The sequence below is a fragment of the Pteropus vampyrus genome, unplaced genomic scaffold (genome assembly GCF_000151845.1).
Source record: "Pteropus vampyrus isolate Shadow unplaced genomic scaffold, Pvam_2.0 Scaffold89, whole genome shotgun sequence".
NCBI lineage: Eukaryota > Metazoa > Chordata > Mammalia > Chiroptera > Pteropodidae > Pteropus > Pteropus vampyrus.
The window spans coordinates 1,379,317-1,395,818 of record NW_011888870.1 but is presented as its reverse complement, the minus strand read 5'-3'; the positions used below and the strand labels follow the sequence as shown (position 1 = coordinate 1,395,818).

Below are 16,502 nucleotides of genomic sequence, written 5' to 3'. Positions count from 1 at the left end.
CAAAAAACATACGAACTTGCAAATCCGCCTCTGGTCCCAGGGACCTGTGTCCCAAACATTCTTAACCAGCACGTGTTGCCTGGGCAGACAGGAGGCCTGGAATTAAGCCCTACACAAGAGGTGTGACTCTGTTGAAGCCAGCTATCAAGAGCCCTGATTACGTCACCAGCGAAACTGATTCATTTGTTCATCCAACAAATGTCTATGAAGCATCTAGACTTCCCAAGCATAATGCTGCCAGCCACAGTGCTGGTCACTGTGGTTACATCTTTGAGTAACACCCAGTCCCTGCTCTCATGGGGCCTACAATCTAGAAAGGAAGACAGGCAATCAACCCAAAACCGGCAATTGTTACAGCACAGTATAAAAACTGATGTGAAAGCAGCAGCCCGGGGAGCTCTGAGCACACACTGCCCTACAAAGAGAATGTACCCAGTCTTAGAGGTCGGGGGTATCACCTGCCACCTTACATTCCCGGAGCAGTGAGACTCGCCTTCCAGTGCGATTCCCTACGGCCTGACTCCCTGTGACTACCACTTCCAAATTACACTTGCCCTATCAGACACAGCCAGGACCTCCTGCTGCTCCCCAGGATGAAATTGTAGCCCATCACCACCACTGTCCAAGAAACAGCTTTTGTAACTCAGGTTACAGACATCTGTAAACAGGGCAGGCATCTGTCTTATTCACCCAGCACCTAGCACAGTGTCCCACACATAGTGGGCACTCAAATGTTGGCTGAACATAAATCTTACCAGCAACATTTACTCTCCCCTCTACAAGCAATAAGTCAGAGCCTCTGCTTCAGTTTAAAAAAAAATTCAAGACACGCAGACAGAAAATGTTTAGCTGACCCTGGGCCACACACTGAACCCAGCCCCCACAATCTGCCATACCGTCAGAGCGTGTCACAAGGAAAACAAGCTGGGGACTGCCCCCATAACCAAATGCTGCTTTGAAGCTCGGCTCAGGAATGCTATTTAAAACTTGGCGGAGAGTCTGGGCTGTAATGCTTTCTTCCCAGGACCCCTCTGGGCAATCTGCCTACATTCCAGACATCCCCCATCCACCTCTCCTCTTCGGTTTCTACAGCAGCCCCACCTCCCAGGCCTTTCCCTCTGCACGCCCTCACTGTCCCATAAATCCACACTTTCATCTCCCACAAATCGTTCACAAAACTTGCTCCTCGCCCACCTCTATCCGAAGGAACGCACCTCCACCCCGAAGCCTCTAGAGTGGAAGGTATGAGAGGGCAGGGGGCCTAGCAAGGTAAGTCTACAAATGCTGGAAGAAGAAAAGGAAATGGCACCTAGAAATCTCTAGGCTCTGTTTCCAATATCAGACGCGTCGAAGGGGCAGTTAGCAACTGAGCAGTAAAAAAGCCATCTTAGCAGCACCTAAAGTCTGCCCAGAAGAGCTCTCCAAGAGTTAACTCTGCCAAAGTAAGTGGCAAGTAGGTGGCAACTGTGGAAATGAATAAAGCCCCTGCTTTCACCAAATGCCCCCACCGTGCCAGGGTAGGGCAAAATCCTCCCATCAGCTCAAGCCTGACTTGGATTCAGAGGACTCAGATGGAGACAATGGCGACAGGTGGAGGGGACGATGGCTGGACGTACTACTGGGCATGGCCACAGTTCTCACCTGTGTAGTCCAGACCCAGAGTAAGGAGGGGCTTGCAGGGCCGCTCGGGACGGTCTGTCCAGATCTTGTCCACAAGGTTCTCCTTGACAGGAATGAGGTGGTGGCCAGCGCTTCTCAGAACCTTGGCCATCTTCTTCCAGTAATCTGAGGAGAAACACGCATCGGCCAGCCATGAATTGAATGCCCACAACAGGCAACAGGGCTGTGGGAGCCTGGCGCCCTCTAAGAGGTGACCCTCCTGTGGCCCCCATATGTGGGTGAGAACCTGTAAAAAGACATCTTCGCCACCAGTGGCCTCCCCACCTCTATGCTGGAATTTACCTCCTTACCTTGCTTGACCTTTACTGTGGCATCGAGTCATGCTGAGCCCATAAATGTCCCACAGACCACAAGCAAACAAGGATAGAAAGGCACCTAGAACCTACTTTCTCGCCCAAGCTCGAAGGGCCGAGCTCGCTCACCTGTAGGAATGATCAGTGGGTCCACACCAACCTTGGATCCTTCAGGAAGTACACTCACCAGCCAGTCTTCCTGGGTTGGTGTGTCTTTCAGACCTACGGAGGGACGAACTGGTGGGAAACAGTTCCCAGTGGGCCTGAGCTCACTATCCTATCCAGAAGGATGCAATTCACCAACGTCATGATAGCAAGGTTGTTAGTAAGCATCTTAAGGTAGATTGGCAGGACCTGGAAAATCTCAACCTCCCTTACCTCTGGAGGGCTATGAGAAATGTAAGATGATAATCAAGGAAAGCATAAGATAAGGGTGAGACAGGAAAGAAAAAAGCAGAATTTTTATTAGACCTCTGGTAAAAATGGCACCCTAGGAATCACTGCAACAAAGGTACATGGTATCATCACAAAGATCATCTCATCAGCCTTCAGCCACTTCACTATTCTTGGTCACCTGATGAGAACAGGGGAACGCATGCCGCAGTGCCTTCTCCTCATCTGGAGGACAGCGCTGCAGACAGAAGCACCCACCCCACACCTGGGGCTGACTCGAAGGCTGAACATGAGCCTCAGCAGCAAAAAAAATCTCCCCAGAGGGACACACAAGAGGGACACACAAGAACTGCCATCACTGTCTTCAACATGGCTCCCTGGGCTTCCCATCATCTCCCAAAAGGAAACAGCCCTTTCTGTTTCTAAGAGGCTAGTCCTAAGACACGAAATAAGTTTCAAGAAAGGAAATAAAGTTATTTTTGATATTCCAGTTATTCTTTAATCCAAGCCGTATCTTCCGTGTTTGGGATATATACTTTTTAAATCAGATCTTTGCTAAGCAATTAACATTTTGGTTAAATATATGTATGTTTAGAGTGAATGTTCAGACATTCCAAAACAGTACTTACCTTTACTATTTTCTCTACTGAGTACTGATAACCACATAACCACTGAAGGGAAGTTCAAAGGTTTATAAGGAAGTGAGCTCACGAATCTCAGTTCTAAAAAAAATGCCTAGAAGCTGGCACTAAGTTGTTATTTTGCTATTTGATTCTTCCCTTTTTTTCAAACTACTAAACAAGCCCCTTATTAATGAAGTTTCTTTAATGCCCCTAATATAACTTTCACAGGATGAAGTCAGGTCATCTCCTAACAGGCAGATATTTGGCAAAGCCCCAGGGATGAATCACTTACCAACCAAACCCACCAGAATCTCCCAATACAGGAGAGATGCCTGAGGAAAGGTGGGCTTAGGGAAGAGAAGTCTCAAGGAGAGAGCTTAGAAGAGAGGAGGACTCATCCCTCAGGCCGCCACACACCCACTTTAAGGAAAAGGCAGACAATATAGTTCCTCTGACACTCTGACCCCCAAAGTGGTAATGGACCTAACAGCTGGAGTTCTGAGCCCTAAAGGGATGTCCACACCTCAGGAGGACACTAAGTGACCCACTGGGGTGCAAGCAGAAAATACTAGAATTTCTATTTGTGTTATTTTTCTAAAAAATAAACTAATCTTTGCTCATATCTGAAATACAGATGGATGCTAGCAAATATATCTGACATATAAACAAATATACATACATATTAAGAATATAGGAGCCATTAACAGAGGCATGTAATTAAAAAGTTTATAGGCCTAGCAGCTTGTCCATTTGTAACAGCCCCACAGTTTCCAAATGCCTGTGCATGTGCACACACGCGTGTGAGTGTGGGGGAGGGAAGGGGGAGGAGGAGAGGGAGAATAACTTCGGCAATAAATCTACTGCCAGGACAAAAATGTTCCTAAAGCCTCCCTAAGATAAACAACACACATATGTGTGTGTATGGAGAGTATGTGAATACATGTACACACACGAGCATGCACACAAACACACATACTTCAGTATGCTAGCTGCTTAGATCTTGGTGTCAACTCAACTCAATTCAACTAAGTGTCAACAGCCTCTGTTCCATAACTATGAGTCTGGTGACAACCTGCTTCCTCATTTCCTCCTACAACAAACAAGAAATATCAGTTTTGTGCCTCGTCCCTTCCTCACTCAGCTCTGGTAGCCTCTTTTCCCTCCTTATCTTCTACTCTCCAAGTTCAAACTTCAGGAGAAAGAGACCTTTGTACAACCACTAAAGCCATGTTCCTAAAGACTATTTTAATGACAAGGAGAAATACACACAGCACAAAATTAAATGAAAAATGAGAGTACACACAAATAATTATTTTCTGATAAACACTGAGCTCTATACTTTCCATATATTGCTTCTTTAATTCTCACCAATTTATGTGGTACTTACTCTTATTATCCCATTTTACAGACGAGGAAACGAAAGCACTGAAAGTGGACTAACTTGCCCAAGGAAGTTCTCCCATCCTGTGCTCTTCTCCAAAGCTGAGGTGCCAGAAGCGAGTCCAAGATCCTCAGGGGAAGAGCATCCTAGCCTCTACTGCCAATGGCCCCTTATCTCTATCTTACTCTGAATCATTAAGCAGCAGAGAGCAGGGGAAAGGCCTCCAGTGCATGAGTCAAATGCATGGCATGTGATATGATCTGCAGCAAATAACTGTCCTCTCTGGTCCTCTGTTTTCCCTCATTAAAATGAGTATCCTGAACCAGGACCTTCTAAAACTGAATGCACAATGGTAAGTATATATAAGGAAGCTATTTTCTTGGTTTTCCTCATGCCATGAACTGGACTGTGTCCCCTCAAAATTGATGTGCTGAAGCCCTAACCGCCAGTATGACTGTATTTGAAGATAGGAGTTTTAGGAAGTATTAAGGTTAAATGAAGTCATAAAGGCAGAGTTCTAATCCGACAGGACTGGTGGCCTTCTAAGAGGAGGAGGAAACAGAGCTCTAGCCATGTAAGGAGTGAGAAGACAGCCGTCTGCAAGCCAGGAAGAGAGCTCTCACCAGAACTTGAGCACACTGGCACCTGATCTCAAACCTCCACCCTCCAGAACTGAGAAAACAAATTTCTGTTGTTTAAGCCACCACGTTTATGATATTTTATTATGGCAACCTGAGTAGACCAAGACACCTTCAATTCTAAAAAGGGTTCATATCAGGAGTGCTGAGGAGCCCTAGGGTCCCTTCTGAGAGCTGGCCAACTAAGGCTGGGAATGGCCATGCCTCTACGCACCCATCTTCATAAGTGTCCAGTTGCTGTCCATCTGCTTGGCAGCCTGGAGAAAGTAGCGCCCGTCGGTCCACATGGCTGCATGCTCTTCTGTGATGATGGCTGTGCCTGGAGCAAGGGAGCAAAAAAACGAGATAGTTTTCTGACAACCACCCAGAAGCTGTACAACTTGACAGCAGATGGGCAAGCATGGTGAGAGGCACCAGCTCCCGAGAGGCCCCAGCTCCCGAGAGGCCCAGCCGCCCAGCACCACACTAGTGGGGCAGATGGGGCTTTGGCTCCAGGGAAACCTCCAGGCAAGAGAAGACAATGCCACAGAGAAGCAGCTATGGGCCAGGCTCTGAAAGACACGGTCCTGAGCAGCCCTGGCTGCCTGGGTACTAGTTCCTGCACAGAAAGGACCCAACCTGAGCAGCATGAGTCCAGGCAAGATGAAAAGAAGACTGTGGATCCAAGGCCAAAATGGCCTCATAATTAACAAGACTGAGGCAGAAATGATTCCTGTGTGTGATCACAGCGATCTGCTCCACCAGAAACCCAAAGGAGTGTTTCACGTTTCCCAACAGAGACCAAGAGGATCCTGTGAGTGTTCGTGATGACTCAGTGGGAGTTTATGCCTCCCACCTCTACCTGCCCTCGGTTCCTACAGGCCTGGCAGAACTCAGGGCTTTCCAAAGAGGTGTCAGCCAAACCCAATCCTAAGTGCCAAGCAACACAAGCACTTACACAGAAGGAAGCAGTGGGCTAACCACATGGAGAGAGGAGCTCTCGCCAGTTCTAGCTAGCTAAAGGGACGTGAGTCTGAAGGGGATAACCCGCCCTAACACTAAAGGGCACGGCGGCCTTGGAAAAGTTAGGGCAGGGCACCAACGCGGCTCAACATTAACCGCTGTTATTTAAGCCCAAAGTGAAAACAGGGAAACCAAAAGTCAAGAACTTGGAGAATTAAGCAGGACCAGTAAGCTAAAGTGGGAGTACGGGGAGTTATGTCTCATTACTTATCTGGAGTGCTAGCTGCACAAGTACATATTCAGTTTAACTGATATAATTTTCTGTATTTATGTTATATTCACTAGAAAGTTCAAAAACATTCTTTAAATAAAATTTTTTTAAAACTTTACAAGTAAAGGCATAGAAAAAAGGGTCACTAAAAGGTGACCTTAGGGAGCTAGAGGATGCTGGGAACTCATACCTTTCTGTAGGGGCTCAGTGAAGAATGTCTGGTTTGCATTTTCTTTTTGGTTCTATATCACAGGCTGAAACTCGTTCCAATTATTTTTAGGAGGCAAACAAAAGCACAAGAACAGAGAGAATTTAGTGACTCACCTGCAGAGCCATCGAATCCAGAGACGAAGGCCCGCCGACAGTCACAAGGAGCAATGTACTCACTCTGGAAAACAAAAAGGACAATAAACTGGACCTCAATCAGTCACGTGCTGGCGCCATTTGCTTTCCACGTGCTCAGCCCTGTGCTAGGCCCAGCAGGGACTACAAACGCTGGCGTATCCTTGGCACCTGCCTTCAAGGGACGAGCAGTCTAGCTGAAAAGGCTAGCTGAACATTAGAAAAGAAAAAAATTAGCGCACAGGGCAAAAGATCTTAATTAATTAAGGGCGAAAAGAGTTGCTCCCTTTCACCTCTATTTCCTCATCTGCAGCACAAAGCAAGTCAAGAGAAACTGATTAAAACTGCTCTTTCCTCATTGAGATCTTACTCAAAAAAACAAACCAGTAGCTTTCTCCCTTCCTTGCCACTGACATTTAGACATCTGTTATTTTTCTGAAAAGGCTGAACTTCTGTTTTAAGTGCCAATAATTCTCTAACTTAAATCTCATTAAGTATTAACTTGTTTCTGAACTTCCTGTTTGTGTCCCCCTTCAAAGTAGTATCACCAATCACTCCCACGCAGATCCTACTCCTTCCTGCTAAGGAAAAAGGAGAAACACTTCCTCCAACCCAGAAAACTTTAGCAAAATAAAACATCATAGACAAATCCAGGTCCTTCCCAGATGATAATCCCCATGCTTCTGAATGAAAGGTGGTTAGGGACTGAAAAAAAGTAAGTTCTCATTCCTGGGCAGAGGGTATAAGGCCACAGTATGCAATTTCTGGTAATAGCCAGTGAGGCACAGAAAGTTAAGTAGTTGGCCCAAAGTTACACAGCTGGCAAGAAGCAGAGGCAGGATTTGAACTCGGGCAGTCAGCTCTACAGCCTAATCTCTGAAGCCCTATGCCATGCTGCCCCTATATGACATATTACCTCATCCTTATGACTGATAAAAGGAATACCAATAGCAAATGAGAAAACAGAGGTTCAAAGACAGACTCTAAGTAACCTGCCCACTGGCAGGTCAATAGCAAGGCCAGGATTTGGTCTGCTTGAGACCAGAGCTGCTGCTCCTCCTACCATTAGCAGGTTTCTCCTGAGATAAGTACCTAGCAGGGTTAAGGATACTTAGGATAGAGAATGGGGCTTCTGGCTGGACCCCATGGCATGTTAAACAGTCCACATGCTGTAAAGGAAAAAAGGGCACCTGTGTTCCACTTCTACTGTGTGGGTAAGAGCTGTCTCTCTCACCAAGCCAGCCACAAGACCACTACCCACGGAGAAGCTAGGTGGGCCAGCAGAGAGAATCATGACGGCAAGATGGAAAGCTATGGGCCACAACTGCCCTCTAGCAGCCTAGCTATGTGGTCCGCAACAAGTCTCATCACCTCTTTTGGCCTCAGTTCTTCATCTCTAAAACAGTCATTTCAGATGGCTAAATGCAATAGCAGACACATGTTTTATCCCCCAAAATATAAAGGAATATTTAACAGATCGCACTAAGGATATAGAAAGAAATGGGCACCAGTATTATGAACTGCAGAACCTTCATTTATCTATTAACCCAGTAATCATTGGTGCAAGACTAAAAAAAGGCAAAAATGGGTGGAAGGGGGTCCCACTCTTCTCCCAGGACTGTTGTGAAGAACAGTTAATGTTTAAAACAACTCGCCAGAAACCGGAGAGTACTGCATATATGCAGCAGAAAAGATATTATTAATTTCTTCTCCCTGAATGGTAAAAAGACATCTAAGAGGCTGCGGAATTAAGTTCACAAAAATAACTCCTGTACTAAAAAAATCACAGTGCACAATGGGGAAGGCATAGAGATGGTGGTACTCTCCATAAACAAGGAGGCTCCCTGGCTTGAGATTCCTCCACCTATGACACAGAATGAGGACATGGCAAAGGGCTAGGAGAGAAGGTACTGCTGACTTTGGCCTGCCCGGCATCTTCCACTCGGGGACACAATTTTTGAAGAGTGCCCCACCCCTATCTCGGCAAGCTGGAGAGTAAGGACAGGGCACCCACAAGGGTTCACCTAGAGGTGCTCGTCAGCAAAGGTAGAAGGAAGGTTTCTCAAAAAGCAGCAGGTGGATATGTTTGGTTTAGGGTCAAGATAAGGTCTAGGGCAAGAAAGTCTAGACATGACCTACATTGGTCAACGTGCCAGAAAGACATCGCTTACTGAAACTGTCACCTCCACACCAACAGACTAAGCAGAAGCCAGACAAGCAATGGGCCCGGGCCTCCTACTCTTCCCCAAGCCCTGAAGCTGGCAAAGCCCAGAACATTCGCCCTAGAGAGCAGCATAAGGTCTAAAATAAGCCAAAGCCATAGCCTGTAAGGAAAAAGGCACAGAAGCAGAGCTGTTGGCCTTTTCTCCAAAACCATCCACATCACTCCATCTCTAACACCAGTACTCAGTCCAAGCCTCCATCATCTCTTCCTGGACCACTGCCCCTACAACCCACTCCTCACACATATTCAGAGTAAGCTTATCAAAATGCTGACCCGCTTTAGACTCCAGACTTCTAGAACTACAAGATAACAAATCTGTATTATTATAAACCATTAAGTTTGTGGTAATTTGTTACAACAGCAAAAAGAAAAGAATACTTATCCAATAGGAAAAAAGACAGAAAGGATTATAACCGGAGTTTCAAACTCAAATGCCTTAGGGGTACAGGCAGGTAAACTGAAAAAGTAAAGCAAGACAAGGGGTGATTTTTCTAGAGACAGCAGCTCCTTCTTACTCATCTGATTCCTCTCATGCTGGAATGCAGGCCACAGATTGCCAACTTTCAATATTTCAGGAGAAGGTAAATGAGTGTTCATGAGAGATCGCTCAGTTTTAAAATGTTGGCATCTAATCAAACAATGTAAATAATACACAGCCAAATAAAGCACATCTGTAAACTATGGGGGAAAAAAAAAAGCCCTAGCCACCTCTCGAAATCCAGCCCAAATGCACCATCTTTCACAAAGCTTTCTGACTCATCCACCTTCCGACATCTCCCACATCTCTGAATTTTACCGGACCATCCACGCTGGCATTGATCCATGCCCTCCCTCGAGTGACAACAACAAATAACATCGGCTCAGATTTACTAACACCTACTAGTGGCCAATAACTATATCTATTTCCTCTAATTCTAATCCTAAGAGCAACTCTGGAAGGTATCATCCTCCCTACTTACAGATGAAAAACAAAGTTCAGAGAAGTAAATTACTTATTTCTCCAAAGAACCACTGCTATAAGTGGCAGAGCTAAGGTCTGAGCTCAGGTCTGACTTTCAAAGGCCCATGGCCTTGCCACACTGCCAAACAACCTTTTACTCTGTATGGAGATTGTGTACATCTGGTCTGCGCAATTGGATTATAAACTCCAAGGAAACAAGAAACACATGGCCTGCCCCACATTTACCTCTACCTTCATCTACCACGTAACAGATGTCTCCCACACCCAATCACATCTATGCTCAAGGCTGGCTCCCCTACTTAGTAGCTCGGTAAACCTTGGCCTCAACGTCTTCACCTGTAAAACAGGAATGATAAAAATGCCCACCTTGGAAGGTTGAGGTGTGACATAAAGCAATAAGCACATGCTAAGCTTCTGATGAACTGCAGAGCCTGTAACTACACACCGGGCTATACACTAGACTCTATAGAAAATATAAAAAATATCTTGGAGTGGGCAATCTGGCTAGCAAAGACAGGCAGACATCCATGAAATACTAGTCCTAATGAACTATTTGCTAGTTTCAAGGATGCTCAGATCTGTATTGAATGCATCAGGCCAAACTCAGAGGTTTGATGTGGGCCACCATAAATAGGTGAGGAGAAGCAGAAAGCCATCCAGGAAGGGGGAAAGATGCCAGATGGCCCAGAATAAAGAGGTCTGTGGAGGGAGAGAGCCAATTAGCCTGACAGCTGGGGCAGAAAGTTCAAGGGTATGGCAGCAGAGATTCCTGGAAAGGCATACTGAAGACAATGGTCAAGGACCTCAAAGATCACACTAAGAGGCATGAACTTTATCTTGCAAGTTCTAGAGAGAGACTAGAAGTTCAAGAAGGGGTGGTGACATGAGCAGAACTGCATTTTAAGAGCAGTCAACGCGGCCAAATGCAAATGGAATAGGATAAGCAAGGTTGTTGGCTAATTGGTGAGATAAGCATAACTATTAAAATTATTAGGGTCCATAATGCAGTGACATATTTCCCCTTAACTGACCCTTCACTCATAAGCCTGAGTCTGGCACAGTGCCTCAGATATACTAAGTTCTCAACAAAAATGAAACCAAATGAATAAATAAATGGCTATGTGTCCGCAGGAAGTCCCAGAGGTTGGACTATGGATGGAGACAAGGGCTACCTGTCCCCAAAGAACAAAGTAACATCCAGTCTTTGGCATTTTCTTCTCCCTTAAATAAAACCAAGTCAAAGTATATAGATAAATGAATAGCTGTCCACAGATTCACACCCCTTCCTTGGTGTACACTCGTCAGAAAGTGGCTTCCCCTCCAGGCCTTCATTTCCTAGTCGTCTCGCATCTAGGTGAGGTCACATGCCTAGTTCTCACCAATGAAACGTGGGTGTGAAGTGATGTCTTGGTCAGAGCAGGTAACAATGGGTGTGCCCTCTCCATACTCCTTCCCTCCCCTCTGCCAGCTGGAATGGTGGCGTCACAGGATGGAAAGAACCTGGATCCCTGAATTGCTATTCTTCCTAGTGCAAGAAAGTCACCCGCCAACCACGAACACCCACTCTGGACTGCTATATGAGCAAGAAATAAAGCCACAGTACCAGGCCACTGCAACTTCAAGACATCATACCACAGCTGGCATTAATCTAATTAAAAGAATGGATAAAAATCACTCTGAAATAAAAATCACTACCCCTATTCAGGAGAGAGTCTGTTTAAGAAATACAAAACAGGAAGCCAACTCCAGGAGAAATGGGATTAGCATCCAAAGAGTTCAGGAAAATCTGATTCATGTCTTCCAGGAGGAACCATAAACACAGCCGAAAGCTCAGTTGGCAGAGTCACCTCTGACAGAACATGACCCTTTGACTAAGCTGATCCCAAGAGTGCAATATGGGACCTTATGGATGGGGAAGATGAAGAATTCAGATTTCTACAAGGGACTGCTGATGCAGCTCCGGCTCCAACCAATGATTCCCCTGGTTTGGGACCAGTGGTGCCCACGAATCCCAACATCTGACTTACATGGTACATGAAAACATCCAGATTACCAGAGAGTACGGACAGCTGCTCACTTTAAAAGTCCCCCTGGGCCCAAATTCATTAACATCACAACCCTTGTTCAGAGTTCATTTAAAAAAAAAAAAAAAAAACCTTAGAGTTGCAGAGGACAGCGAGAAGCAGAACCCTGAAGGCAGTGCCAAGGCCTTGTGTAATTATGCATCTGGGGTGCGTTTCCCTTCTAACACAGAACAGTGTGTGGGTGTCTGTATGTCTGTATTTGTGTTTTGGAGAATATACAAAGGACAGAATTCATGATTCCCTTTCATTCTCCAACACCCTCCATTCCCCACCCCTGAGATTCCATCAACTCTGAATGTAGCCTAAAATGAAACAATTAGGAACAAGAGCCACAAAGAACGGCATCCTCTCTTATTACTGAAGAGGCTGCTGTGGCAGGTCAAACACAAAGCCAACCCTTCCTCTTTGTCCTCACAGTCCTGGCAAGGAGCCAGAGTCCACTTAGCAGTTCCCCCAACTATGCCCCATCTCTCCACAGAAACCAAAACAAGGAACTCGGGACTTTCTCATTTCTTTCTGTAGATGGCACCATCACAAGTGCTCTTGGGTTCCAAACTTTCAATGCCCTCTGCCATCTACCTGCAAGGTTCACATTCAATTTGTGTTCTGCTTGTCATCCAAACCTTTCACTTCTCTTCTGCTCCTAAAGCCAGCACCCATCTGTACCCCAATGCTGGGATCCTGCAATGGCCTCCTAGTAACTGTTTCTCAGTTCTGAGTGCCTCCCTTCTCTGATCCATACTAAATACTACTCCCTCTGACTGATCATGTCACTCTGTTGTTCGAAGACCCTCAATGGGTTCTAACTGTCTAACAAAAACATAAACTCCTGACTCTGGTGGTCAAGGGCACCCATGACATGGGTGGCTCATGAATGGCCTTGACCAGGACCCTTTTTTTTCTTTCTTTAAGGTTATTGTTCATGTTCTCCTGCTTCCATGGATTTGCTCGTACCTATCTCCAAGTACCTACATTCTACCTATTCACATTCCAATTTAAACACACTTCCTCCATGAAGCCTTCCTTGATCCTGTCAGCTTAACATATTCCTTCTGACATATGAATTCAGTCTATACTTTATCTAAATCTGTGCTGTCCATTACAACAGTCACCAGCACATGTGACTACAGAGCACTTGAAATGTCAATAAAGTGACTGAGAAACTGAATGTTTCATTTTATTTCATTTTAATTAATTTAAATATAAATTTAAAAACTGATGCTCAGTTATTAGGAAACTTTAATGTTTCGAACAACTTGAGTATGTAAGTCTACTTTTTCAACTGTGAATTTTATAAAATCTAAATATGGATCAAATATTTCACATTCAAATGGATATTTCACATTCTAATTGAGATGTTTTGTAAATGTAAAATACACATGGATTTAAAGCTTTAGTATAAGAAAAAGGAATGTAAAATATCTCATTAATAATTTTTATATCGATGTGTTAAAATGACAACATTTTGGACATAATGGAGTAAATAAAATATATTATTAAAATTAATTTCACTGTTTCTTTTTACTTTTTTAAATATGGCTATGAGAGTATTTTAAATTACATATGTGCCCCACATATTTCTACTTTACAGTGCTAATCTAGTCCTTTCCTAACATTCTGTGTTAGCATTTGTGACCGTGGCTTTTCTACTCTTTAATCTTTTCCCTTTCATCTCTATCACAGTAATAATAATAATAATAATAGCAGCTAATATGATGAGACTCATCAGGTGGCAGACACGTTTTAAGCATTTGTATCTATTAATTCATTTAATCCTAACAACAGCCCTATGAAGTGGTTGTGTCACTATCCCCTTTTTGCAGATGAAGAAACTGAGACCCAGAGACTTTAACTGACACTTAGAAATATGAGGTAACTTGCCTGAGGTCAAGCAGCTGATTAAGTGACAAATCCGGCATCTGAACCCAGACGGTTTTCAGAGCCCATATACTTACCTATATGCTAACGGCCTGCCCTCTGAGTTTGCCACAACTCTTAGCCCTGAGCAGGCAGTCAGGAAACATGTACCAAACAAACACAACACAGCTTCTCCCACCTCACAGAACAGATGGCTAAGTTACAGCAATAGAAATGACAGTTAAAGGTTATAAAAGAAAAATGGTGGAGGAGGGGTTGAAGAGGGAGTAAAGGACAGAGAGAGTGTAAGAATATAAATCTGTGAAGCCTAAACAGTGACTTTTGTGATAAGAGTAACGGCTAATATAGAGAACAAGCTTAACTTTTTGTTTTTTTTCAGGATATTACTGGAAAACACTGCCATTCCTGAAGTTTAAGAAAGAATTGCTTTAGGTGTATATTAGGCCCCATCTACTGTCAAAGAGAATTTTTTAAAATCATTAAGGGTATTGGACCCAAATCAGCCTTATGATGATAAAAAATGCTGGCTCAGGAACAGTACCCAGGACCAAGAATAGCGAGATAAACATGGCTTGACTACAAGAATGTCCTCTACTAGTAAACATATAGATTGTATCCTAACTCCAAAACTGAAATTGAAATACCAACACTACAAAGCTTCTAACACACCCTTTACCGGAAACTGTCGACTTTTAATCCAAGACTCACGGGTCAAATCTTTCCGTTCAATGAAGCCTCCCCGGAAATGTACGCTGGTAAGTAGAATTATTAGGCGTCTTTGACTGGGGCTCCATGACAGCTGGAGATAGATCCCTTTTAGAGGACAGTCCCTGTGAGATAGATCCCTTTTAGAGACAGACCCAATTTTACGTAATCATGTGCTAGTGGACTGTGATGGTTAATTTTATGTGTCAACTTCACTGCGTTAAAGGATTCTCAGAAGCTAGCTGGTAAAACATTATTTCTGGGTGTTATCTGTGACAGTAGATGAATAAAGACTGCCCTCACCAATCAGTGCACATTGACAACGTCCAAGCCCAAGCCGTTGAGGGTCAGAATAGAACAAAAAGTGGAGAAAAGGCAAATTTTCTCTCTCCTGTTTAAGCTGAAACATCCATCTGCTCCTGCCCTTGGACATCAGCATTCCTAGTTCCTGGGTTTTCAATTCAGACAGGGACTTACGCATTGGTGCCATCTGCAAGCTGGGAACCAGAAAAACCACTGGTGCAGTTCTAGTCGAAACCTGAAGATCTGAGAACTAAGGGAGCTGATATTGTGTGAGCCAATCCCTCCCAATAAATCTTTATTTAGAGAGATATCTATCTATCTATCTATCTATCTATCTATCTATCTATCTATCTATCTATCTATATACATATATCCTATTGGTTCTCTCTGGAGAATCCTAACTGATACAGGGACTTATAGAAGATACCAAACCAACTGCTACATAATGTGCTCCAGCCACGGGAACCACCATCCATCTTGAAATACAGACAGGTGTATACATATCTTAACTCCATTTTGCTTCTTGAGACCAGGACCATTTTCACCTTTGTATCACGGTAGTGCCTTGCACACAAGCAAAGACTATAAAAAATACACGTATAGAAGACTCTATGGAAGAACAGCACTTTGTATATTTTCTCATCTTTCTACTAAATCATATGCACAGTGAAGGTAAGAATTCAATCTTAAATTTATCTTTGTAAGCCTAAAGTACCATGACCACATAGAGGCATGCAAACATTTGCTGACACAATGACCTAAAAGAATAGATCCTAGAATCCTATCATCCTTCTGCCTTTCAGACTGGTAACATGAGGTCTCCAGCTCTCCAAACCCAACTCTCTCACATTTAAGTCACTAGTATTCTCAGAGATAAAGGGCACTTACTGAGTATTTATTGAGTTGCTTCCATTAAAAGCAGTGGTCGGGGGGAGGAGATGGTGATATTAAGAATTATCCCCAAAACCTGCTAGGGTAGATAACAATAACCGTCCAGCTGCTTGTCTAGCCAAGCCAGAAGACAGAACAGTCTGGAGGGGAGAAGGCAAGAAGGAGAGACAATTCTGCTAAGGATAAGTTGTGACAGAGGAGATCAGATAAAGTGTGTCAGCAACAGAAAAGTCCAGATTTCTGACCCTTCATTTGTCCACTAATTCTTCCACAATTTATTGAAAGCTGGCTATATTCACTGGAAACAAGGAAGCAAGAACCAAACCAACAGGCATTCAGTGGGACCCTACTGGACACAGGACCCTATGCCAAGCCCTGGAGGACATGCTTAGTTGTGGGTTGACAACTAGAATCCAATTAATACTTTTGGTCTGGGGGTAAAAAATGAAATGAGAGGACAGGCTGATGAGTTCCACCACCGGCCCATCTCCACTCAATACCTGATGGGCATCCCCCGACGGGATGATGTAGGCCTGGATCGGTTCTGTCACATACTCCAAGTTCTTCATGGCTTGTCTCAGCTGCCGAAGCAGCTCTGAAGTTACCTTTGGAGGCATTCTGCCGTCTGCAACAACAGGAGAGTGAGTTCCAAAAAACCAGTCTGCCCCATGCGACTCAATGACTACTCAATGACAACTCAAAGAGAGCTCTAGAAAAGCACCTGCCATGTTCTGCCCTACTCCCACATGCACCATCAAACTGACCACCCCACCACCAGACCAAAACCAAAGCTTCCAGAAACTAAAGTTTACAGTTCAGTTCTTAAATACCACTTCCGAATAGCCACTGTGGCAAGAAAATTTGAGCTTCTAACACTAATTTCCAAATCGACT

The 16,502-nt window shown here is 44.3% G+C and overlaps 1 protein-coding gene across 5 annotated transcripts in view; it reads right to left on the bottom strand.

Moving 5' to 3' along the window:
• The window catches only part of XPNPEP1 (X-prolyl aminopeptidase 1), a 47,134-nt gene that overhangs the window by 18,858 nt on the left and 11,774 nt on the right, over window positions 1–16,502 (bottom strand). For 2 of the 5 annotated variants that reach the window (XM_011363766.2, XM_023532734.1), the window contains exons 3-7: window positions 16,110–16,234; window positions 6,546–6,609; window positions 5,223–5,327; window positions 2,103–2,210; window positions 1,642–1,785 (exon numbers count right to left, since the gene is read on the bottom strand). In XM_011363766.2, coding sequence (XP_011362068.1) covers window positions 1,642–1,785; window positions 2,103–2,210; window positions 5,223–5,327; window positions 6,546–6,609; window positions 16,110–16,234 — 546 coding nt within the window. The remainder of the gene's footprint in view (window positions 1–1,641; window positions 1,786–2,102; window positions 2,211–5,222; window positions 5,328–6,545; window positions 6,610–16,109; window positions 16,235–16,502) is intronic. The other 3 variants (XM_011363767.1, XM_011363768.2, XM_023532735.1) reach the window with 3 other exon arrangements.